At 35.8% G+C, this 26,948-nt stretch overlaps 2 protein-coding genes across 4 annotated transcripts; both read left to right on the forward strand.

The window, feature by feature from the left end:
- Nucleotides 1-1,254: 1,254 nt before the first annotated feature.
- Nucleotides 1,255-26,711, forward strand: LOC308351082 (olfactory receptor 8K3-like; the record flags this gene model as incomplete). Of its 3 annotated transcripts, none has more annotated exons than XM_080816564.1 (2): nucleotides 1,255-1,326; nucleotides 25,842-26,711. In XM_080816564.1, 2 exons carry the CDS (start codon nucleotides 1,255-1,257, stop codon nucleotides 26,709-26,711), a joined length of 942 nt encoding a protein of 313 aa, XP_080672690.1. The 3 variants fall into 3 exon arrangements, with proteins under 3 accessions (XP_080672690.1, XP_080672691.1, XP_080672689.1); XM_080816565.1 differs by lacking the exon at nucleotides 1,255-1,326 and adding an exon at nucleotides 10,993-11,064; XM_080816563.1 differs by lacking the exons at nucleotides 1,255-1,326; nucleotides 25,842-26,711 and adding an exon at nucleotides 10,993-11,934.
- On the forward strand, nucleotides 17,831-18,802 carry LOC308351878 (olfactory receptor 8K3-like; the record flags this gene model as incomplete). Its single annotated transcript, XM_080817848.1, has 1 exon — nucleotides 17,831-18,802. The coding sequence occupies one exon, from the start codon at nucleotides 17,831-17,833 to the stop codon at nucleotides 18,800-18,802; it is 972 nt and encodes a 323-aa protein (XP_080673974.1).
- Nucleotides 26,712-26,948: the final 237 nt, after the last annotated feature.

Consider the following 26,948-nt stretch of genomic DNA (forward strand, 5'->3'; position numbering starts at 1 on the left):
TACTGTTATCAAGCTCTGTACTAACCCATGTTTGTGTAGTATCTCATTATATTCACAAAAGAATAGAAATACTTGATAAAAATCCCACAGTTCGTAACTGGTGGCCTAACTTCCAGCCAACCGAGTGACCAAACAAACAAACAAAACACATAAAGCAAAACCATAAAACTATAGCAAGAATCAATATTCTACAGACTCTTTGCATGACAATCTCATTGAGCCACAACTGTCTTATCAGACATAGAAATAATTCCATGTCTTCTTGGACATTCCTGCAGAATAATGAGATCATTATTTTGAAATGGCTAACATTGTTCTGGGCCTAGAGTATAGTAAATAATGAATAAATTAGCACTTCTCTCCAATCATTTCTCTATAAGAGAAAAACAAAGTTATCAAATTTGAGCAAATCAAAACTACAAGTAATATTTGTTTTAAACATCCAAACAGGCATTAAAAAATTTAAAGGAAAGAAGCATTTGATGGAAAAAAAGGAATGCCAGAACATAATAATAGAGATGTTTTTGAACAGGTAAAGATCGGAGCGATAGAAAGGACTAGTTTATTTGGCCAAAGAAATGTGATTACTTTAAAAAATCAGCTTCTGAATAACACTAAGAAGGAAGACTACTGAGGTATAGTCTGTCAGTGAACAGCTGAATCAGTGTGGTATGGTAGAAACTGATAAGAAAAAAACAAAAAAACAAAAAAAACAAAATAAACCCAGCAGAGTCAAAGCATTTCTGACAGGAATATAGAATTCCCAAGGATGATGACAAGGTATGGACTAAAGAGAAAGCCAGTGACAGCCAAGGAGAAAATAACTGAAAGTCACTGGAGGTCACTCTGGCTCATCAACTTCTTACACAGAGCTATCTTTTATCACTGGAAGCATACACAGAGACATGTGTATATGTAAATACATACTCATGCAATACTATACTAAAATACACAAATATATATCAATACATATAATAGATTTTGTATATTCAACTAATATAAATTATATCTAACACAATTGAAAACAGCTTTGTACAACACTTTTAACATGAAACTAGTCTCTAGAAAGTGTGTATTTCTGAATTTTTTAAGATTATGAGAAATATAATTAAAATATAACACTTTTACCTGTGACCAGAAATTATCCAATTTATATGAGACAGTCTACAACCTAGCATGTACCAGAAAAATCAATTTGACCATCTATTAATCTCCTTCCATTTTCCCCATTTAAAGATGAGAACAACAAAATAAATGGCCTCAGAAAATCTCACCCTGGTGACTGAGTTCATTCTCATGGGAGTCTCAGATCGCCCAGAACTCCAGATTCCACTCTTCTTTGTTTTCCTGCTGATCTATGGGCTGACCATGGCAGGGAACCTGGGCATCATCACCCTCACCAGTGTTGATTCTCAGCTCCAAACACCCATGTACTTCTTCCTCAGGCACTTGGCTATCATCAATCTTGGTGATTCTACTGTCATTGCCCCCAAAATGCTGGTAAACTTCTTGGTTACAAAGAAAACCATATCCTACTATGGATGTGCAGCCCAGCTGGGTGGGTTCCTGGTTTTCATTGTCGGGGAGATTTTCATGCTGGCTGCAATGGCATATGATCGTTACGTGGCTATTTGCAACCCCCTGCTCTACATGGTCGTAGTTTCTCCACAGATCTGCATACTGCTGGTGTCCCTCACTTACCTCTACAGTCTGACCACAGCACTGTCTGTCTCCTCCTGTGTGTTCTTGGTGTTGTACTGCTCTTCCAATGTAATCAACCATTTTTACTGTGATACTGTCCCTTTGTTGGCATTGTCCTGTTCTGATACCTATCTTCCAGAAACAGCAATATTTATCTCTGCAGGGACCAATTTGATATTCTCTATGATTATTGTTCTAACATCGTACTTCAACATTGTCCTTGCCATCTTAAGGATCCGTTCCTCAGAGGGTCGACGAAAAGCCTTTTCCACCTGTGCCTCTCACATGATGGCTGTCACTGTGTTCTATGGGACAATTCTTTTCATGTATTTGCAACCAAAGACCAGCCACTCCTTAGATACTGATAAAATGGCCTCTGTCTTCTACACCTTGGTGATACCAATGCTGAATCGCCTTATATACAGCCTAAGGAACAAAGATGTGAAGGATGCATTCAAGAGATTCCTAAAGAACCCTTGTCAGTCTTTCAAATTAATGTACGTTTAAAGCTCCAATTGTCTTCATAAAAGGGTTTTCATTTGCTCCTAAAAAGCGAATCTCTGTTAAATGCAGAGGTAATAAATAGTTAAAAATTCCATGGATTTCAATGGGAAACTCTTAACCCTTTATTTTCCAATGTCAAATACCCAACTTTTGCTAATACAAAGATGTGTGAGTTGACCAAATAAAGTATACTTATATAAGTAGTAAACAATAATTTCAGGATAAGCACATTTTACAATGAAACACAACTTGCTACTGGGCTTTTATAATTTCTAATCAAGAAACAGGAAGTCTGAAATTGGGGAAATTATGTGAAAAGCAGTCCTTGGATGTTGGTCCAATGTCAGGTCATCTTTCTTGCCATAGATCAGTTTTGTTCAACTACAAAAGTTTTTATTTTTACTTTTTGTTTATTTTATCTTTCAATTCATTTACCTTTTAAAATCCATTTTTATCTTGTACTTCACATAAATTTATATCACAGAAAAAGAAACCTGTAGGATAAAATAAAAACTGAACAAAAAAATGCTTAGATATACATGGGAATAGGCCATGTAGCAAAACAGAAGAAAATGCATGAAGGGAGATTCCACTTTTCCATTCCTCTTGTGTGGTACATGTACATAAAACAAAATGTTGATATTTATCCTGATACGATATAAAATTAATTTTCTCCAATCCTCTTTTTCTCCCTAACATTGTGTAGAGTTAATGATCTGTGGTATAAAAATATAAAGCAAATACTACTTCTTTTAGCATTTTTGTTTAGTGTTTTGCAGTCAAATGTTAGTAGACCAAAAGGAAAAAAAAAAGTCATTGCCATTAAGGTGACACCAATTCTCAAGGGCACCATGTCCAATAAATAAATAAATAAATAAATATGCATTGTTATTCTATGCCCTCTTTCTATCTGTGCATGCAAAATGCTACTAACATACAATGTAATGAGGGAGAGGGGGCATGGCATGAGAGGTAAGGCAATACCTGGAAATAAAGTAGATTACGACATTCTCAGGAAGTCAGAAACAAGCCAAATAGATGAAATGTGACACTCAGTTTCATAAGCTAACTCCTAACTTTAGTTTTAAATAAGCAAAATATCTAGCTGAAAACAGAAAAGTCACACTGTGTCACGGACATTACTCTTCACCACAGGCAGAAGTGGCAATAATTTGATAGCATTACCCTTAAAAATTTTTAAGTTTTCTTTTTTATAAATACATAAAAGTATATAGTATAGATAATTTATTTTCTGTTTGTCTGGTTTACCTATTGCTGTATTTGGCTGTACCAGCCTACATCTCTACAATTGGGGAAGTATATTCCTCAGCACAAAACCATTGTCTTTGAGTCTAGTTCCATGAATGGAATTGGAGTAACAGGTCTAAACTCACCCTTGCATGTCTACCAATCCTATGTATTTTATTCAATGAATTAAAGTCAAGAATGAAAACTACAGTGCTTTCCACTTTTTAACTTTGTTTACATATGTGTTTTCTAAACATAATTATGTTGTCACTTGTATTGGTTCCCTACTGATACTACAACAAATCACCACGGATTCAGTGGCTTGAAACAACAGAAACTTCTTATCCCACAGTTCCGGAGGTCAAAATTTCAAAATGAGTATCACTGGGCTACAATCAAGATGTCAGCAGATTTTGTTCCTTCCTGGATGCCCACGGAAGAGTCTGTTTCTTTTCCTCTTCTAGCTTCTAGAGACAACCTTCATCCCTTGCTTGGCATACCCTTCCAAACAGTGATCCTATAACTCTGACCTCTACTTGCACTGCCACATCTCCTTCTAACCGAGACTCTCTTGCTTCCCTCTCCTTCTTGGGATTACGTTGGTCCCACCCAGAGAATTCAGAACAGCCTTCCCATCTAGAGGTCTTTAACTTAATCACATCAGCAAATTTCTTTGTATGGAAGGCACCACGTTTACAGTTCTGGGCATCTTTGTCAGGGTGGGAGACCGATTTCTGCCTCAAATATCTATATATATATGGTGTGCTTTGTGAAACTAGGCAATCTAAAATCTTGCATGTCTCATTCACTAGTACTCAATGGGATGGTCTCATAAACCTTCCACTAATTGCCCCTCCAAAATTATTTAGCTACAAAGTTTGTCCTAAGTAAACTATACACAAAGCCCTCTTCTAATGAAGGATAAGCAGAAAGTATTTAGTTCAAAGGTTCCTAAGTGTATGCACACATACATGCACTCACTTATCACTTGTACACATTTGTCAAAAAAAAATCATAAAAACAATCAACCAGTCAGGAAAGTATATCAGCCCAGTACGTTTCCCATGAAGTAAAGTATGGAAAATAATTTACATAACAGCTTTAATCTCCAACTGATCAAAGCTCACGCCCTATGAGATGCTAAGTCACCTGTACTTCCAGCTTATCCCTAACTAACTGCTGTGAAGGTTCCATGACATTTGTGTCCAGTGACAACAAAATCCCTCTAGCGGTGAGGGGACAGAGAAGATGCAAGACACAGCATAAAGCAAAGTCTGACAACACCTGTGAAAGGTAGGACACACTTCAAACAGCCACAGGACCCCTCCTTCTGCAGCTGCCGCAGAAGCAGTCGCTTTGACCTGATTCCGTATATAGGGATGCTCTAGGCAGAAAGCATTACAAGTGCTTAAGTCTTGTGTGACAGACACGGAATCCTTTCAAGACCATGAAAATTAGAAAAACCATCAAACTTCCCCAAATCCAGCATAGTAAATGCCATTTCATGAATTTAAACTCCAAAACTTACTGAAGGACTATTTTCACAGCCGCTCATTTTGTTCTGAAGCACCATGATCATATATCCCAATATTTTATTTACATTCCAAGAATTATGTCTGGTATTAATGTTTCCTACTATATTGATAATCTAAAAGATAAGAGAAATTGGTATGATTCTTATTTTTTTTTTAATTTAAAGTTAAATTAAGGAGACCATCTTGGTCTCCTTACTCCTTACTCAGTGGGTTACTCATCAGAATCTTGATTTCAGCTCAGATCATGATCTCAGGGTAATGTGTTCAAGCCTGCATCAGACGCAGCACCTAGAATGGAGTCTGCTCGAGATTCTCTCCCTCTCCTTCTGTCCCTCCCCTGGTTCACCCATGAAGTCTCTTTCTCCCAGATAAATAAATAAATAAATTATTTTTTAAAAGTTAAACTGAGGAATTGTAAGTATTCTAATGCAGATTTTCTTATCCCTTACGGTCTAGGTAAGTTTAGATTGAGCTGCTAATGCCATCTCCTTGCAAGTCCGTAAATCTTCACCAGATGTCTCCGTACCACAGGTCACATCTATCACCTCTGCTTTCCAAATGGCTATTTCCAAAAGCCACTTCCATGGAAATGAGAAAAAAAAAAAAAAAAAAAAAAGGCTTCCAAGAAAACCATTGAAAAAAAGAACTACAAACTCTGAAACAGAAGGCACTGTGGGAGGGGCTGTGCTTCCAAGAGGAGTCAGGCTACAGCTCAGCCCCTTCTCCACAGCTGCCAGGAGGATAAGAAGTCTGCTAGCCAGGTGCCCAGGAGGAAAAGTAGGATTTGGAGGTCACCTCCCCCCATTTGCTATGAGGTGTGTGTCAGTGTTTTTTCACATCAACAACTATTTCATCAGCATTACTATGTTATAGACATCCAAATAGTAACATTATACTGGAATTAATGTGTATCTGTCTCTGTTATAATATCTGAACTTCTTTGTTTACATGGATCATAGTACAGTTTTTCTTTTCAAATCTTGACAAATATTTGGATTCTTTTAAAAAATAAAGTATTAAATCAAGGAAAACAATATTAGCTCTGTAAGTTTATCTAATTTAATTATTTGCTGCAGCCTTTACCATTTGTTCAAGTGGTACATATTCATGAGTTGGACGTCCACAATGTGAAATGATGTGTACTGATGGTGGGATGTGTGCAGATAAAAGAAATCTTGGAATAGATCCATCCTTATGTAAATAAATGAAATGTGCTGTATTTATCCAAAAACAGGGCCTCAGGAGATACATCACAGACATGTTCATTCATGGGTCAGTGGGGACCACGCACACAAAGTTGTTAATTGTGGTGGTGCATGTAGAAGTCACAAGTTGGGAACTAACTAAATGCCTCTTACTACGGCAGCAAACCTATAGTAAATGGAGGTAGAGAGAGATTATCGAAGTTTTATTAAACAGAGGCCAGCAAAATATCGTGTATGTAGAAAATGAATAAAATTCAAAAACATACAGTTGATTGAGAACCTTGAAGAATCGAAATAAGTCATGTAACAACCTATGTGTAAACTTCAAAACATGTATTATATTCACTTTATAAAGCCACATTTCTTTTTAAAAAAATATTTATTTATTTAATTTAGAGTTTAAGAGGGAGAGTATGAGTTGGGGGAGGGGCAGAAGGAGAGGAAGAGAATCTCAAGCAGACTCCCCACTGAGTGTGGAGCCCAATGCAGGGCTCAATCTCTCCACCCTGAGATCATGACCTGAACTGAAACTAAGAGTCAGACACTTAACTGACTGAGCTACACAGGCACCCCATAAAGCTGAATTTCCTATTAAGAACATATATCAACTTTTGTGGAGGAGATACTTGTGTAGGGAAAGGAAACTGATGTAGGAGTGGGAATTAGGATGAGGATAAACACAGGTTGTGGAATTATGTATCATTAACTCAATTTAATCCCTTAGGTTAAAAAACTAAATATAAGTTACTTTTTTTTTTTAAGATTTTTTATTTATTTATTTGACAGAGAGAGAGAAAGAGAGATCACAGGTAGGCAGAGAGGCAGGCAGAGAGAGAAGGGGAAGCAGGCTCCCTGCTGAGCAGAGAGCCCAATGCAGGGCTCGATCCCAGGACCCTGAGATTGTGACCTGAGCCGAAGGTAGAGGCTTAACACCTGAGCCCCCCAAGTGCCCCCCCTTTTTTTTAAGATTTTACTTATTTATTTGACACACAGAGATGACAAGTAGACAGAGAGGTAGGCAGAGAGAGAGAGGGAAGCAGGCTCCCCAATGAGCAGAGAGACCCATGCGGGGCTCGATCCCAGGACCCTGAGATTTTGACCTGAGCTGAAGGTAGAGGCTTTACCCACTGAGCCACCCAGATGCCTTATAAATTACTTTATGTACATATTCCTAATTTTTTATTCCTTCTGAGCTTTTAACACACTATAGGTCATGTGTGAATAGTTTTGTCTTTATCCCCAGATATAAAACATGGAAGAATCCATTGTGGAAAATGCTAGAAGTTTATGTAATTGATAGATAATGAAAGCATGTATCTGAGAAATACTCTACTTATATCTAGACATTTGAGTGAATACAATAAAAATAACATTTAAGGAAAGCAAGTGAATTGTATATATAAAAACAGGGTGCTTGGGTGGCCCAGTTGGCTAAGTGTCTGCCTTCAGCTCACAGGTCATAATCTCAGGGTCCTGAGATGGAACCTGCATGGAACTCCCTTCTCAGTGGGAAGTCTGCTTCTCCCTCTCCCTCTGCCCCTACCCCTACTCCTTCTCTCTCTTTGTCTCGCTCAAATAAATAAAATATTTTTAAAAAACTCCTCAATAGGGAAATCAAAGTTACTCTGAATAATTAGCAAAGACCAGTGGCATCATTTCTTGCTCTCAGATGCTTTGGGAATAACCAAGAATTGCATTCACGCTCTCAGGGGAGTGTCTCAAAGGGAAGAGAGGCTCATAAATTCTTCCGACAGCAGTCAGGTCTAGTAATCACACAGAGGAACATGAAGACAGTCTTCACTTAAGGTGAATAGATGGCATTGATTATATTGATTACTAGATCAGCTGCAGTGATGATTTTAGATCCTTGTCTTCCATTTAAATGACCGACATGAGTATAGTCACCAAAACCAGACTCAGTACATTACATCATGCATGTAAATCATCTCTCTTCATAACTAGGTTTTCTGGAGTAATGATATATGTTTACCACTATGAGTGTGTTCTTTGAAGGTGGTAAGGGACCTCATTTCTATTTGTTATTATTTCTACATTTACACTGAGATTACAGACAATAAAAAATTGTGAAGGGGGAGTTAGTATTTTCGTAAGCTCTACTTACAATCCTCTTCCCTCCTCTTTCCCTCCCAACTTTTAGTAAGTGTGCAGTGTTCTCAGTATGACCAACCCGTTTATCTCAGTTGAGGCTATTTACAAAATGTTATAGAATATTGAGTTGAGGTTGAGTGTTCTCATTTGCATAAGAGGACATCCTTGGACTCCATGCCTATCTTCCAGATCCTGGCATGGCTCTGGAGTTTCTGTTTCCAAACCTGCTAAGAGTCAAGTTTGATGCTCACTTTCCTTGTTTCTTTCCAGGCAGTGCTTGGGTAGAACTGGTGGGAGGAGGCCACACAAATATTCACTCAATTGAGTTTTAGAAGAACTCCACAGAGGTTTGTAATATCACAATAAAATGAATGTTGAGATGAAGAGGTTTTCCAAACTGTGAAAACTGCTGTGGGATAGTCCTTTCTTTGGATATATTTACAGCTTAAGACATTAGGCTTTGTCACTTGTTGGATTGTTGCTAATGAATGTTTGTCATTGCTTTTTAATAAATATTTTGAATACATTTTTGGATAGAGAAAATTTTAAGAAGTACTTTATCTGTCAAATTAATATTGAATTTTTATTCTATTTTTTTGGAAATTTCTGTTTATTTAAGGGCATCCAGAGGTTCTAGTTGAGCACAACTGAAACTTTTATAACACTAAATTGCATAATCCAGGAACATATTTTACTAATTTGTTTAAGTTTCTGTATTTGTTTCCCCAAAATGTCTTAACTTTTCACCTTTTAAGAGTAGGTACATGGCAGTTTATATTAGATATTCTATCATTATGGTATTTCTCTTTTATTCTTAATTTTTATAGCTTTTGTCCATTCTAAATGGCATTAATTCTTCATCCGTTAAAATGCTCCATTTTCTTTCTAATTCAGTTGGATAATGTGATGAATTCTAATTATAGAACTTCCAAAATTCAATCATCCAGCCAAACATGGGATCAATGCAGCTTGGATGTCCTATAATTGTTACACATTTTTAAAAACTGATATCAGTGACATATTAATATTGTTTAGAGGAGATATATTTACTCATGTGTGTGTGTATGTGTGTATATATATATGTGTGTGTGTATATATATATATATAAAAAACATGAATATATGTGGGTTTGTTGGATGCATATATACTGAATATATTGTAGGTTTCTTTTATTATCATATATTTCTTTTTTAAATCATGATTTTGTCTCCCAGAATGAATTATAGTGGGGTTCTCACTTTTTCACTGTGGAATAATTAGTAAAAAATATGGATGATCTCTTTTTCCATGAAATTTTGGGACACCTGTCTTTAAAAACAATCTGAAGGAGAAAGGAGTTGCAAAAGTAAAGGTCGATAAAGGGCAATCTTTTTTATTTTATTCAATTTTTTATTTGACAGAGAGAGGGAGACAGGGAGAAAGGGACCACAAGCAGGGGGAGTAGGAGAGGGAGAAGCAGGCTTCTCACTGAGCAAGGAGCCAGATGCAGGGCTCAATCCTAGGACCCTCAGGTCATGACCTGAGCCGAAGGCAGGCACTTAACGACTGAGCCACCCAGGCACCCTGATAAAGTGCTATCTTTAAATAAAATGTGTTAGCAGAAAACATTTCATGTACACATGACGAAAGATGAAATAAAGGTATAAGAACAGTATTCAAATTAACCTTTCATTCATGTACCTCATGCAATATTATTTGCCAACCTCTAAGATATTTGAGATAGTATTCCCTACTTTAGAGTGATATTTCTTTCTGTTGCACTTACAGCAGTATACTTGATGATTTTAAGTAATACGTTAAAAAATACAGTCTAACTTTTACTTGTCTTTAAATGTGGTAGAAAGTACAACTACACCATTAAACACATCATTTCAGAGAATCAGTTCTAGGGTCAAAGCAAATGTGAGAATGTACCAAATTCTTCCTTTTTATACTGAATAACTTCTAGATGCAGGCTTTACTTGGTGTGCAACATATCACAGATCGGAAACTGGAAAAATCCACATGCAAGTGATAAATATTCAGATACATTATTCTAGAGAAAATAAAATGTAGTTATGTGCATTAGAGTGGGCATGTTGGGGACATCTGCAAAGTTGCTAAATTATTATCTATCATCATAAAATATCATTAAACTATATTTAAAACTCATAAAAGAATAGTGAAATAAGAACACAATTTAATAAATCAAAGGGGTAATGGAATGGGGAATACCATTAGATATGCAGAGTTCTAATGAGAAATGCAAATCAAAGTCTATTAAATGGGTTAATCATGGTTTATATGTAGGTTGGAACTAAAGTTTGCGAGGGCAAGAGGCAGAGTGCTGTTACTTTTATTATAATTCCTTCTAAAGTATTGTATATTTAGCCAATTACAGGTATTTTAAATGCAAAACATTTTTTTAAAAATCAAGAATCCCAGCTAGCATGTGGCACCAAAGAAAAACAAAAAACAAACAACAACAACAACAACAAAGATTGCCCTATATCTCAGATTATAACACTTTTAAAATTTGGTTCCAGGTTCAGTGATGGAGGTGAGTCTTATTTTAAATTAACCCATCTAAAAAATTGGGTTTATCTTACCCACAATGGCTTTGCCTCCTAAAATATCAACAGATGTTGTCTCCTGTAACCCAATGATTCTTGTGATGGTTGTTTCCACAGCAATTTTCCCTAACAGCCTGGATGAACAAACAAAACCTAACAGTGCTAACAGAATTCATCCTAATGGGAATCACAGACCATCCGGAGCTGCAGGCTCCCTTCTTTGGGCTTTTCCTCATCATCTACACAGTCTCAGTGGTGGGCAATCTGGGCATGATCATCCTCACCAAGGTGGATTCCAGGCTCCAAACACCCATGTACTTCTTCCTCAGACACCTGGCTTTCATTGATCTTGGTTATTCAACTGCTGTGGGACCCAAAATGCTGGTAAATCTTGTAACTAACCAAAATACAATCCCCTACAATTGGTGTGCTACACAGCTGTCTTTCTTCATCTTGTTCATCATCAGTGAGCTTTTCATTCTGTCCGCAATGGCCTATGACCGCTATGTGGCCATCTGTAACCCTCTGCTCTACACAGTTGTTATGTCGCAAAGGGTGTGCTGGATGCTGGTAGCCATCCCCTATCTCTACAGTGCCTTTCTCTCTCTAACAACCACCATAAAGATATTTATGTCTTCCTTCTGTGGCCATAATGTCATTAGACATTTTTACTGTGATAGTCTTCCCTTGTTAACTTTGCTGTGCTCAAGCTCACGTGATATTGAGTTGATAATACTGATCTTTTCAGCATTCAATTTGGTTTCCTCCCTTGTGATAGTGCTTGTGTCCTACATCCTGATCCTAATGGCCATCCTCAAGATGAATTCTGCAGAGGGCAGGCACAAGGCCTTCTCCACCTGTGGATCCCACCTGACAGTGGTCGTTGTATTATATGCAACACTCTTCTTTATGTACGTGCAACCCAAATCCAGTCATTCCTTCGATACTGATAAAATTGCTTCTGCATTCTACACTTTGATTATACCTATGCTGAATCCCATGATCTACAGCCTGAGGAACACAGAGGTGAAAGGTGCCCTGCATAGAATATGGAAAAGTCTGCACAGACCGCCTATGTAGGACTCAATATAGACTCTGTATACAATAAATCATGTTACAGACTGCTGTTTATTATATGACATAGGCCTTGAAGAAGTGTAATGTATAAAAGTAATGGAAACTAGAATGTTTTTCATTTTTCAACTTATAGTTATTCCAGTAGTGATCATCCTTCTGGTATCAATTTTTATTTGTCCTTAAGTATCACCATGAGCAACTGGAGTCCAGACTTCTATTCTCAAATTGCCAATACTTATGTTACAATTTAAGGGTTTAAGGGAAGTCTGTTTTAATACATCTGCTATTAAATAATTTTTAAGCCTCTCTGGTGTCTTTTTAAAATATATTTTGTGGACTAAACACCACTTTAAGACCAGTGTCCACCACACTGGCATACTGACATAAGGTGGCATTTATTGTTTTTTTCTGTGTGTGTGTGTGCTGGACATATATACATCAATGTGTAGTCAACATTGTCTGTCCTTAGCTATATCCCTGTTGACACTTTAACTGTATCCCCTTTGATGGGTGGCATTTCAGATTTGTTACATTATGATATATGAACATGTGTAAGCATGGGAAAGCAGAATAAAGTTTGATTATTTTCATGTGTCATAAATATGTACATTAAAAGTTCAAAAGACTTTGCACTGAAACATTAGAAATAATAAGTGGATTTTGCAAGAATCATAGATATAATATCAACATATTAAAGATGAATTATTTTGCTATCTACCAGCAAAAATAGGTGAAGTTGAAATTTTAAACTATCAATTATGCTAGATAAAATCTATAGAATACTTAGTGAACAATCTAATGAACAATTTGCGTGATTTCATTGCTAGACACTGTAACAAACATTACTGAGTTACTGAAGGAGAGATATATGTTTATATATATACCATGTCATTGGTTAGAAGATATAAATGTTGTGATGAGGCCAGTTCTCCATAAATTTTCCTGTAGATTTAATGCAGTAACAATCAAAATTCCAATAGTATTTTTTAGTGTTAAGCTGATATCAAAAGTTATGTGGAAATGCAAAGGATCTAGAATATCCAGGGCAATATCTTAGAAGAAGAAAGATTTCAGAGGACTTCCAATAACAGATAACAATTCCTTTAATGAAGTGAGATTATTTTTAAAAATATGTCATCAGTGCACATATTTACAGAGAGATCAAGAATATAATAATAAAGTCCAAAATGGACTCACGTGTGTAATTCCACTTGTTTTAAAATAAAAGCCCTACTACAATGTAGTGGGGAAAATCAGGCTTCTCAATAAATTGACTGCATTCAATTAGGTTCCTATGTAGGACATGAATCTTTGTCTTTTATACACTACATGCAAACCATAATTGAGATGTGCTATGAATGGAAATGTGAAAGCTGAAACCAAAATTTTGGTAAAGCAAAGTAAAATAATATTTTCATGACTTGGGATCAACAAAGATTCCTTAAACAGGGTACAAGAAATAATAATACTAATAAAGAAATAGTACCCTCTACAACGAAAATTTGTATTAATAAAAAAATATTGTAAGAAAGCGAAAAAATCCAGAGGGACCACATGTGAAGTACACACACCCTTCCAAAGTAATCTGTAAAACAAAACAAAATAAAACAACAAATTGTCTAACTTCTAGAATGAAGATGATCAACACAGTCAACCTATTGGGAGGGAATGAATAAGTTGGGGGGAGGGGCAGGACACCTGAAGGAACACTTCACAAAAGAGGCTATCAAATCTGCCAAAAATGCATAAATGTGTTCAAAAAAATTATTCATTAAACGTAAATGAAGACTATATACTGTGTTATCATTACACATCCAGCAGGGTAGCTAAAATTCAAAATTTGGATAATAATTCAAAGTGTTGATAAGAGTGTGGAAAACTATAATTCTTGTACTTGTTTCAGGGAGAGTACGTTACTATAAATACTTTAGAAAAATAAGGGAATAATTACTAAAGTTTGGTGTGTGTATACTCTACGATGCAGCAATTCCCTTCCTGTGTAATTATGTCCACTGGAGAATAAGTAATAGAATGTTTGTGGCAAATGTAGTCATCATAGGTGTTAAGTGCTTATCAAGGGTGGAATGGGTGAATACATGATGACATCTTCAAAATATATATTCTACACAGCACAGCAAGAAGAAGAGCTAGAAAGAAGAGGAGGAGGACCAGAAGAGGAGACATAACAAATGCCAACAGAAAAAATGAAAACCTGTAACATAAATCAACATCATTACTAGTTAAAAGAAAACATGAAATAGATTTATGATAACGTTCAACACTTATTTCCAATAAACTACCTCAGTGACCAGAATAAAAGAAAAGAGTATTATAAATGATATCTATAAAAATCCTGTATACTGGGGCAGGGAAAGGACAAATAAGTTGAGGACAAAAGTTTTTAGGGCAGTGACAATATTCTGTATGATATTATAATGATGGACACATATTATTACACTTAAAAATCTACATAAAACTTTTAATGTATACTGAAATATTTGAAATTTTACCTCTGAAATTGTCCCCAAGACTAGGAGACCCAGTTTCCACATTTATGTTATAGGTTTTCAATTGTGAAATCAGCCCTGCATTCTTGCTTACAAGCAGGACGCCTTAATGGTATTATACATTCTGAAACAAAATGTGTCACTTAGTAAAGTGCCCATAATAACAGTTTAGTTTCATTGTTATTTGTACGGGCTGGTGTCATTTTTGGAGACTATGGTGTCTTTCACTGAATATTATATTCATTCAACTTCTTTGCCACCCCCCCTCCTGTTCTGGAGGAAGAGTTATTTTTATATTTTTCTTGAGTTCTTTTTCATTTATGTATATCTGATTATATAGGACTGATAAAGCATTCTCTCCTACTATGAAAGTTTCCCTTTCACATTATTAATTTTGATGAACAAAATTCTTAAAATAGTTCATTGAATCATTTTAATGTTATGCAATTATTGTTTGATGTGTTTTGTTAAAAATGTATACATATTCTACTACCACAAAGATGTCCCATTATGTTTTCGCCTAAACCGTTTATTTGCATTTCACATTTAGATCTTTAAATCAAATAGAAATGATTCTGATAAGGTCTGGATAGGTGTCCAGATTCACTTTTTCTCAAATAAATATACAAATTATCTAATAGCACTTATTGAAAAATAACTCTTACAAATCAGTGCATAGTTGACATGATATACAGTACAATGATGACAAAAGACATGAACAAGTACTTTTCAAAGTAAATATATAAATACTTTTGAAACAAATGAAAGGTTTTTTATTGCATTCAGTACAAGGATAATGCAAATTAAACCACATAGTTACCCATACACATCATCTATAAGTCTAGAAAGAAAATGATGGAACATACCAAATCTTAATAAGAATATTGAACAATTATAATAATTTGCACAGCTACTAAGAATGCATACTGTTATAACCACTCTGGAAACTCATTTGGTAGTACTTACTAATGTTAAAAATGCATAGCCTATGGCTCAGGTTTTCAGGGTAAGAGATACACAGAAATAGAATTATATTCAAGAATAAGTCAATCTTGCTGTAGACACAAAGGGTGTGGGAGTAGCCATTTTTAATTACCACTGTTAGGAAACTTTTATGTTTATTGGGATATTTTTTATAATCTATAAATGATTCTATAATCATTCTCTAAATACATGATAAAATCCATTTTTTATTATTTCATAAGGATCCAAGATGTGAAAAAAGAAAGCTTTATGTTCATCAAAACATCAGGTGAAGTAGAATGTTTATAATATCATTAGTTGTAAAGCCTAGAAGTTGAAACGAGTTCTAATATTGAACAATAAGATAATGGACAACTAATTTGTGATATATTCATAAAAAAGAGTTGTATACACACATGAAAATGAGCATTCTGCAATGACCATAACAGCATATTAACTGAAAAAAACCAGTCACAAAAAAATAGGTGTGTAAGATTTCTTTTATACGAAGTAACAAAAATAAGTGAAAATAATTTATGTTGTTAAAAAACAGAATAATGGTTATCCGTGTGTGTGTGTGTGTGTGTATAAGGGGGGCAGTTGGTTGTAGAAAGGAGAATGAAGGGTCTTCTTGGGTCCTGATAATGTTTTATTCTATTTTTGTTATTGTCATTACTGTATAATCTAGATTCTAATTACACAAAGTGTTACCTTTGTAAAATTTATTTGTGATAAATACATTTGTCAATATGCAAATATACTCAACAATAAGTTTAAAACACCACAAATAAGGGGAAAATGGCCACACATGCATATATTATTTTACCTTGTGAATTTTTAAAAGGATCAATAAGCATGATTCAAACATGCCTCCATCATGTTCTCAGCCATGAAATCCTAAAAAGCCATTGTATTAACAAGAGACAATTACGGGTTGGGAGAAAAATGAAAATATCTTTCCTTTAGATACAATGTTTGGATTCCAGATCTCTCCGTTAGAGTAGAAAGACTTAACCAGGAGACACCATGTGGAAAGATATCTAAGAGAACTTTACTTGTAGGGGGATATAAAGATGTCCTATATAATTAGCAGATATATCACAGCTTCATTAACCTCCAGGCTTAATTAACTCATATTCTTTCTCCCCAGGGAGAGACTCAAAGGAGGAAAGATACACATAAATCCTTCTCACGGGGTTGTGTTAGGAATACATGGGAAAACAAAGAGATCCCTCTTCAGAGGTGAGTGGAATGCACTTGTCTCTGTAGCTAACTCAGACCAGGGACTCCAGGACCTCGTTAATGTCTGATACCCCCTCAGTGTTTTAGCAATCTCTTTGATAATCTGCTTTGGTAACTGAAGTTTCTGGGTGAATACAAGGTTGTAAACATCTTTATTATAATTTTTGGTGAAACCTAGACATTTACTGTGAGGCAGCAAGTTTGTACTCTTTAGATCTAAAAGTGGATTTTCCAGGTTATAATGGCAATTCTATGGTTAACTTAGAATCACCATCAAATTGTTTTCATAGTGGTTGTACCATTTCACATTGCCAACAAGATACATAGAGGTTCTAATCTCTCCACACCTTGTCAGCATTTATAATTTTCCTTTTTTTTTTCTTTCTTTCTTTTTTTTTTTTTTTTCTTTTTTAATATCCATCCTAGGGGTGCCTCGTGGCTTGGTTGGTTAAGCATCTGCCTTCAGCTCAGGTCACAATACTAGGGTCCTGGGGTGGAGTCCAGCATCAGGCTTTCTGCTCAGTGAGGAGTCTGCTTCTCCCTCTGGCTTTCCCCCTGGGGTAGTGTTCTCTCTCTCTTGCTCACTCTCTCGCTCAAATAAATAAATAAAATCCTTAAAAAAAAATCCTATGGGGTGTATGGTGGTGTCTCATTGTGGTTTTGAATTACATTTTTCTAATGACTAAGGGTGTTGAACTTTTCTTCATGAGTTTATTGGCCATTTGTTTATCTTCTGTGAGAAATGCCTGTTCAAGTCTTTAGCCTGTTTTCTAATTTGCACTGTTTGTTTGTTTTTTCTGTTGAGTTGGAGAATCTTTATATATTCTATATAACAGAGCTCTACCGGATAAATGATTTGCAACCTCCTCCACTGTGTGGGTCATCTTTTCATCCTTTGATAGTGTTCTCTGATGCACAAAAGTCTGTTTTCTTAAAAATTTTGATTATGTCCATTTATCTATTTTTGCTTTTGTTGTTTGTGCTTTTGGTGTTTAAGAAAACTGTAAAGAGCTTAGCTGAGCTGGTAGAGAGAGACTTGAGCTGCCGGGTGTTAGACAGCCATATAAAGCAACAGGCCATAAATGGAAGATTTCAGCCTTTAATCACTTACTACAATGGTCATCTCAGTCATATGTCCTGAAAGTTAATGATTATTTGTATATTTCTTCCCAGTACAGGTTTCCCAAATGGCCTGTACAGAGAAGCACAATCTAACGATATGGAAAGAATTCATTTTAATGGGAATCACAGGACCCCCTGAGCTGCAGGCTCCACTGCTTGGACTCTCCCTCACATTTTACCTTGTCTCAGTGGTGGGTAACCTGAGCTTGATCATACTCACCAAGATAGCCTCCAGGTTACAAACACCCATGTACTTCTTCCTCCACCACCTGGCTCTCACTGATTTGGGCTATTCAACAGCTGTGGGACCCAAAATGCTAGCAAACTTTGCTGTAGATCAGCCTACCATCTCTTATACCTGGTGTGCTACCCAACTCACCTTCTTTAGTATATTTATTACTAGTGAAATTTTCATTTTGTCAGCAATGGCCTATGACCGTTATGTGGCCATCTGTAACCCTCTGCTCTACACAGTCATCATGTCACATAGATTATGTCAGTTACTGGTGGCAATCCCCTATCTATACAGCATCCTTCTGTCTTTGCTGACCATTATAAAAATTTTCCTTTCATCATTTAGTGGCTATAATGTCATCAGGCATTTCTACTGTGATAGTCTACCATTGATAGATTTGCTCTGCTCAGACACACATGAAATTAGACTGATAATTCTGATCTTTTCAGCTTTTAATTTGGTGTCATCTCTTCTGATAGTCCTTGTGTCCTACATGCTGATCCTTGTTGCCGTGCTCAGGATGAACTCTGCAGAGGGCAGGCACAAGGCTTTCTCTACCTGTGGATCCCATCTGACAGTGATAGTTGTATTTTCTGGTACTCTATTTTTTATGTATGTGCAGCCCAAATCCAGTCATTCATTTGATACTGATAAAATAGCCTCCTTATTTTATACTTTGGTTATACCCATGCTGAATCCCATGATCTATAGCTTGAGGAAAAATGAGGTGAAAAATGCCCTATATAGGACCTGCAGAATGTTTGCAAATGTTCTGCTTAAAATTCACTGTAGGGCACACTAACACTAAATTATGTATTAGTCAATGTATACTGTAGTTAACCTTGCTATAGTCTTGTTCTGTTGTTTCCGGGGACTGAGCAAGAATCAATGTGTGATAAACATAGAAATAAAGAAAAATAAACATTATTTTCAAAATTCAAATGAGGATAATCACCAACAGATTGCTTCTTCTTTCTCATCCTTCGATACTAACCTAATTTAGTTTCAGTTCCAGGTCAAGTACTATTCCTACTTGTTCTGGCACTACCCTATTTGTCTGTCTCTTACACTAAACACTTATTTTTATAAAACCAGAGACTCCATATATTATTTTTACAATCTTATCTATAACAGTCTAGCATAGTAAAAGTCACACACAAGGAAGATACCTGATAGATACTGTATGAATTAATTAACCAAGGAAATAAACGTATACTGTGAAGTTTAATAACAGAAATCCCTCTCTTCATGGGGTTTACAGAAAACAGGCAGCATGAGAAGTGGTCTGTACAGTGGGATGGGTTGGACTGAGCAATATGAAAATGGGGTAGAGCCAGTAGCCAGGATGGGGGTCACCCTTTAATTAAGGTTATCAGGGAGCGTTCTGCAAAGATAGCATTGAAACAAACACTTGAGGAGCTAAGTGGATAGACTCTGTCTACCTATCGGAAGCTAGTTCCACGGGGACAGAACGTTGCAGCAGTTCCCAATGACTAATGTGCTGAGGAACACCAGAATCAAAGGTGGTGGGAACATAAATGTGACTAATAAATAAAAGAGATATGATGAACTTATAATATAGAATGTGATCTTGTAGGACTTATATAGGCCATTGTAAAACTTGCCTTTTATTCCAAATGATAAAAAAACACCTTTGGAGGATTTTGAGCTAAGGAGTGGTTTGATCTATCTTTGATAAGGGGACAGCTATCACTGCTGTGCAAATAATGGATGGAAAACTCTGAGATGAGAAATTGAAGTCATTGAGGGGGTTGATCATGTTACATTTGAGAGAGAATAGAGGTGTAATCCAGGACAAGTAGAGTCGGAGGAGAGAAGTGATTACATTCTTAACACCTTTTTAAGGAAATCTCAATATTTCTTCACATTTACGTGGGGTATATGAAGCATAAAAAAAGAAATTAATGATTTGAAAAGAATGGAAAGACTGTGCCAAGACTCATCTTAAGATAAGCTGAATACTGTTTTCTGCTTTCAATTAAGATGGCCTTAACATCCCATTAAGATAAGAAAAACAAAAAAAAAAAGCACCAAACCAAACAAAAACAGAGACAAGAAATATGAAACAAGTGGTCACGGCATTGACATCAAGCAAAAATGCCAGTTTCCCTGACAGATAAGGAACAAATGAGGTGAATCCCATGATTGGGCCACCTTCCTGATGAGCTGAAGAACCAAAATTGAGAGTCCAGCAAGTCTATGGTAGCTGAATTTTGTAAGATAGAGTGCCAGCGCTAGAGAAGCTGTGCAAAGAAAGAACACTGGATCTCTGCAGAGAATCCTCCTGGATTATTGGATAGATTAGTGATCGGCACAGGCAAGAGGAAACCATCCAGGTGAAAGAAATAGTCATCTAAGATGATGAAAGGCAACAGTATCTGGAACTCAAACAGAGGTAGAAATTGTGAGAATGTATTGTACGAGGAGTAGAAAAACCTCATAGTTTGTGGGGCTTTAGGTAAAGTACTCAAGAAGGTCTTCCTTCAAGAAGAAGAATAATTAGCCCTACACTTCTACACTGCTCTGATCCCACCTAAGAAATTATAAAAGCAATATCCAAAAGGATTAAACTATTTCAAAATAACTATATCCTAGAACAAAACTGAGGGATTATTGCTAAAATACAAATGTATCCAGTATCCATCAAGAAAAATTCACAATGCATGAAATACATTCTATAATTATCAGGCATACAAGGAAGCAGGAAGACTTGATCTATAATGAATAGAATAACCAATCAATGGAAACTGTTCAAGAATTTGCATATATTTGAAATATCAAACAAGGATAAAAATGGTTATTATAATTGTATATCATATTTTCAAAAAGATAACTAAAGACATGGAAGATATTTAAAAAAAGGATTTCAAATATTAGAGAGAAAAAAATACTGTGTTCAAGGTAAAAGATAAATGGGATTGTAGTTACAGTAGATTGGACATTACAGAAGTAAAGATTAGTCAGTCTATAGATACAGCAATAAAAAATATCAAAGTGAGACAAAGGGAGCAAAAAGAACCAAAAACATAAAAAGAATAATAATAATTTGGGAGACAGTTTCAACTAACCAAGTATGCATACCACTGGTTTCCCAAAGAAGAATGCAATTAGAATTATTTGAAGAAAATACAGGTGAAAAGTAATCAAACATGATGAAAGTTAAAAGACCTCAGATTCAAGAAGATTAACAAACCCCAGATAAAAGGAACATACAGACCTGAAGGCAACTCATCATTAAATATCTCAAAGTCAATGATAAATAAAACATTAAGCCATCAAAAAGCAAAGACACTTTATAGAGAGAGGAACAAAGAATAACAGATTTATCGTCAGAAGCACTGCGGGTGAGAAGACAATGGAGCAACATTATTAAAATATTCAAACAAATAATTGACAGCTTAGATTTTGTACCCAGAAAAGTACGGTGATGAAAACCAGATTAGTAATTGACAGGGGTTAAGGACAAGGGACTGAGGGAAGGGAAGAGCAGTTAGGTATGAAGGAATCATCGGTGACCCATATAGTGATGGAATAAGCCTGAATGTTGATGGTTATATTGATTACAAACCTGTACATCTGATTGAAATTGCATATATGCATTTATATATATATATGTATATGTATTTCTTTGCAAGCACAAAAATGAGCACATGGAAAACTGGTGACCCAAATAGGCAGAATATTATGCCAATATTAATTTCATAATTTCTGTGGTACAATCTGTATTGTACAATACTGATGCAAGTTGTTACTACTAGTAGAAACTAAGTGAAATGCAGGAACTCTGGGATCCTTTGCTCCATGTTCTTACAATTCTATAAGTATTTCAAAATAGTAGAAAGCTGAATTAAACCCAAGCTTGTCTGAGACATTACAGGGTAGGATGAGATGGAATGGAAATACTACATAGAAAGAAACATACATACATACATACGTATGTCAAAACTTATCAAATTTTATACTTCATATATGTGCAGTTGCCTATTTTCAATGATACCTATGTAAGTTGTTTTGTTTCATTACTAGCCATGCCAAGAGATCAAACCAAAACCAAGGGAAAAGTCAGTAATAGAAACATATTTTAACGTTATACAGTTAAGAGGGTGCTGGGGTTTAGTGACCAGCTCTTGATTTTGGCTGAGGTCATGATCTCAGGGATCATGGGATCAATCCCTGTGTCAGGCTCTACACTAAGTATGACATCTGCTTGAGATTCTCTCTTCCTCTCCTCTGCCCCTTCCCCTGTCCCTCCATTCCCTAAACTAATTAATTAATTGATTAAATCTTTTTAATAAAATATTGTCCAGTTAACAGGAGAGAACATAATTCAGGCACCTGTCATGGATGTGAAGACCCAAGAACCTCATCTATATGCTGGTACAGGAGGATATCAGTACCGGTACAACCAATCTGGAATAGTTAACAAAATTAAATGAATTGTTTTCTCATCCCAAGAGATCTTCCTGTGTTGTGGGCGACTATGTGTGGTCATATGCATACATGTAGGTGGATCTATATGAATATCAACACAGGCACGCACACATACACACACAGCCAGAGACAGATATGTGAAATGTATACCACGGATGATTTTGTCTGGAACACATTAACATGGCAAGTCAAGGTTTTTCATGGAACTCTGTGTTGGAATAGTATTGCTGATAACTGAGGTTGGAGACAAGCAAATACCAAGAGTAGATCCATAAAATTTGTAATACATTATTGACTGTAATGAAGAAAGAAGGAAAAAGAATCACAACATGAAAACATCACAAATAGGTAATGTGGCTTAAAATGCAACAACACAATTGATAGCAAAATGACATAGCAAAACATATGCATATAAAACATTATATTTTTCCTGAATATATTGATCTTATAAGATATATGTTAAGTATAGTAGAGCAGGTGACAACGAAGAGAAAAATAATTGGAATGGATATTAGGCATGATGGAAAAACAAGAAATACTGAACTCTAATACAGACAAATAAAATGAAAGACAAGACCTAAACAGATGAGGAGAATTTACTGTGAAAAAAGAATGAGAATTAAGAGTAACTAATTTCACTCACTCTTTAGTCAAAGAAAGAAAGAGAGAGAGAGAGAGAGAGAAAGAAGGAAAGACAGACAAAAGTAAAGGACACAACACAATATCTTATTACTTATATACACAGTATCTTATTACTTTTAGTTCACTTACTTCTCTATTTTTTTTAGATTTTATTTATTTATTTAAGAGGGTGGTGGGTGGAAGGAGCAGAGGGAAAGGGACAAGCAGAACATGCACTGAGCACCAGGCCATGGGGGACTCAATCTCAAGACCCTGAAATCACGATCTGATCCAAGACCATGAGTTGGATGCTTAACTGACTGAACCACCCAGGTACCCCTCCTTTAGTCATTCGAATAATGCAGTAAGATGGTGTTTAAAAATGACTCCCTGTGTTATCTGAGGAGTCCATCGTGTCATCCATCTAAGGAGACCATGGTAGAACTGAAGGAATACTGGCAAGCTTGGTGTATAAATAACACAGATTAATGCATTTCCCTATATGTTTGTTGTTTGTTTTGGTAAAAATACTTCAGAGGAATAAAACCAAAGGGAGGAGAAAAAATATATATATACATATATATCATATATTATATATCAGTGGTATATATAATAGATAATATACATGATATTTTATATATGTAAAATGTTTTACATAATGGGTTAATACATACATAATTATATAAAATATATGGTAATATAGGTTTGAGAGAGAGAGAGGGGGAGATTTTGAGAAATTAACACATATGATTGTTGGAAATGGCAAGGCAAAATCTGTGGAGTAGCCTAGCATTGCAAGAGTTGACACTGCAGTCTTGAGTACAAAGAGGGAAAACTAAGGTCAATTTTCTATATTTCAGTCAGGAGTGTAATTTCTTTGTCTTTGGAGGACCTCAACTTTTTCTCTGTAAGACCTTCCACTGATCGGATGTGGTCAACCTACATTTCAGAAGGTACATAGCTATACTCAAAGTCTATTAATTTGAATTTTAATCACATGTGAAAATATCTTTAGAACAACATCTGGATGAATTTTTTGACTAAACACTTGGCCACCGTAGCCTAGCCAAGTGCACACATAAAATTATCCATCAAAGCAGGGGGGAGAAAGAGTTAAGAATAAGATGTGTGAATGTAGTACACAAACTAACAAAGCAATTCTAATTCATTGATGAATACAAATTGTTCTGGACAATTAACAAACACCCTCCTTGAATGCTGTTAAGCTTTCAAATGTTTCAGGGATATCAAGAAATTGCTTGGCATGTCTTCAGGGAGAGTCTCAGAGGGCAACAGAGCATCCATAAATTGATCTCACATCACCATATTACGAAGCACACGGGGAAGCCAAGACAGAGGTTTCATCACAGGTAAACAGAGTATTTCAGGTGGTTGTGTGTTATACCAATATCCAAACAGTTTCGGTGGCCTTTGCAAGGTAACACTTTTATTCCATGTCAAAGCATAGGATTTCTGGTTCACTTCTGCATCCTACTACTGATACTGCTTGACAGAGCAAGAGTGCATTCCTGTCTCTTCACCTCACTTGTTCAAGTATTTTCACAACTGCTAATAGCCATTTTTGATGTGTCAGGGACATATTGCTTATGTAAATGTATGTGCCCTGTAAATACTAGATCATATAAGTAATACAGGTCAAACTGAGTGACCATAAAACCTAACTAAAGAATTAGGAATAAAAAGAAAAAGAAAAAGAAAAAGAAATAGAAAAACTGTGGCAAAATTATGAAACTGTAGCTATTCAGGTGTTCGTTTGATACCTAAATCCTCAGTCATTTAGTGACTATATTCCCCTTATTCTCAAAAAAATATTATTCTCAAAAATATTGTGAGTTATTTAAATCAACTTATTTATAAAGGTGATTTTTTTTTTATAATTCATAATAAGCACAAAAGAGAAATTCTGCCTCGCACTGAGATATGAAGAGTACTATTTGAAGGTCAGGAGACTTTTAAGTGCCCGGTTTTATGGTGATGGTACAAGGTACAGGGTGTTCAATTTCCAGTGGAATCTGACAGAAAGCACAGATGATTTTCTTAAAAAATGTAACTTAAAAAAAAAAAACAATGATCTGATCATCGAAATAGAAAATAAACTACCAAAAAAGCAATTTGCCGCTTTCCCTAGTTGTCTCAAACTAGTGAAAGTCCTTTTCTCTTTCCTCATCTCACACAAAATCAGCACTAACAATGTTACTTTTTTTCTTTCACAAACAATATTACTGTTTTCTTTCACCTTTCATCAATGCACCTCAACATTTACATCATTTCTTTTTCTGTTCATTTAAAACAGTTTTTCCTAACAGTAGTTCAGGATTTTTGACAAAAGAACATGTGTACTGGGTTATAGGATAGTTTCTCAGAAGCTCACAATCTTATCAGCAATGTTTTATGTGAGGTAAATGCGGATTTTCTAGAAACATGTTTATAATTTAATGTTACACAAGGTGTATTTTTCTCTTGCTTTCTTACAGCTCACTCAAAGGCTTCTGACTCTGCTATTTTACTTGTATTCAGGATAAAATACTACCAGATAAAAACAAAACAAATCAAAACAAAACAAAACAAAAAAACAAAGAAAAACAACAACAAAAAAACCACTACCAGATGATATAACATGAAAGCTATTTACTATGCTGATTATCTATTCAGAATAGGTTTTCCAATAAACCTGGATGGAAAAACACAATCGGACAGTGCTGAATGAGTTTATTCTCATGGGAATCACACACCGTCCTGACCTGCAGTTTCCATTATTTGGGCTGTTCCTCATCATCTATTTGATCTCAGTGGTGGGCAACCTGGGCATGATCATCCTCACCAAGGTGGACTCCAGGCTCCAAACACCCATGTACTTCTTTCTCAAACACCTGGCTTTCACTGATCTTGGTTATTCAACAACTGTAGGACCTAAAATGTTAGTAAGTTTTATTGTGGAAGAAAACACAATTTCTTATTATTTGTGTGCTACACAAGGAGCTTTCTACATTATATTCATCATTAGTGAGCTGTTCATTCTGTCGGCAATGTCCTATGACCGCTACGTGGCCATCTGTAACCCTCTGCTCTACCCTGTCATCATGTCCCAAAGGGTGTGCTACGTGCTGGTGGCAGTCCCCTACCTCTACAGCACATTTGTGTCTCTTCTAATCACTGGCAAGATTTTTAGTTCTTTATTCTGTGGTTACAATGTTGTCAATCATTTCTACTGTGACAGTCTCCCCTTGTTAACTTTGCTTTGCTCAAATACACATGAAATTGAATTGGTGATTTTGATTTTCTCAGTTTTGGATTTGATTTCATCTCTTTTGATAGTTCTTGTGTCTTACCTGCTGATCCTGGTAGCCATCATCAGGATGAACTCAGCTGAGGGTAGGCACAAGGCGTTTTCCACCTGTGGGTCCCACCTGACAGTGGCCACAGTGTTCTATGGGACTTTGTTATTTATGTATGTGCAACCCGAGTCCAGTCATTCTTTTGACACTGATAAAGTGGCGTCCGTATTTTATACCCTCATTATCCCTATGCTGAATCCTTTGATCTATAGCTTGAGGAACAAAGATGTAAAGTGTGCTTTACATAGGATATGGAAAAAGTTATGCAATACCTTTTCTTAAGTTTATTGTACACCATATGGTTCCTATGAAATAGACTATCCGCATTAAGCATTTCTATATGTTCCTTCAGAGGGAAATGTAAGGATAAATGAGTTCAAAATATATATAAAGATTGACTTCCATGTACTCTAATTTTTTATTCACATTTTGAATAAAAATACAAATATATATTTTCCCTTCCTCAGGGATGGGAAAGGATGGGTAAGGAGTCTATAGACTATACCACCAAGCAAGGAA

This window comes from Martes martes (assembly GCF_963455335.1).
Source record: "Martes martes genome assembly, chromosome: 10".
Classification (NCBI taxonomy): Eukaryota; Metazoa; Chordata; class Mammalia; order Carnivora; family Mustelidae; genus Martes; species Martes martes.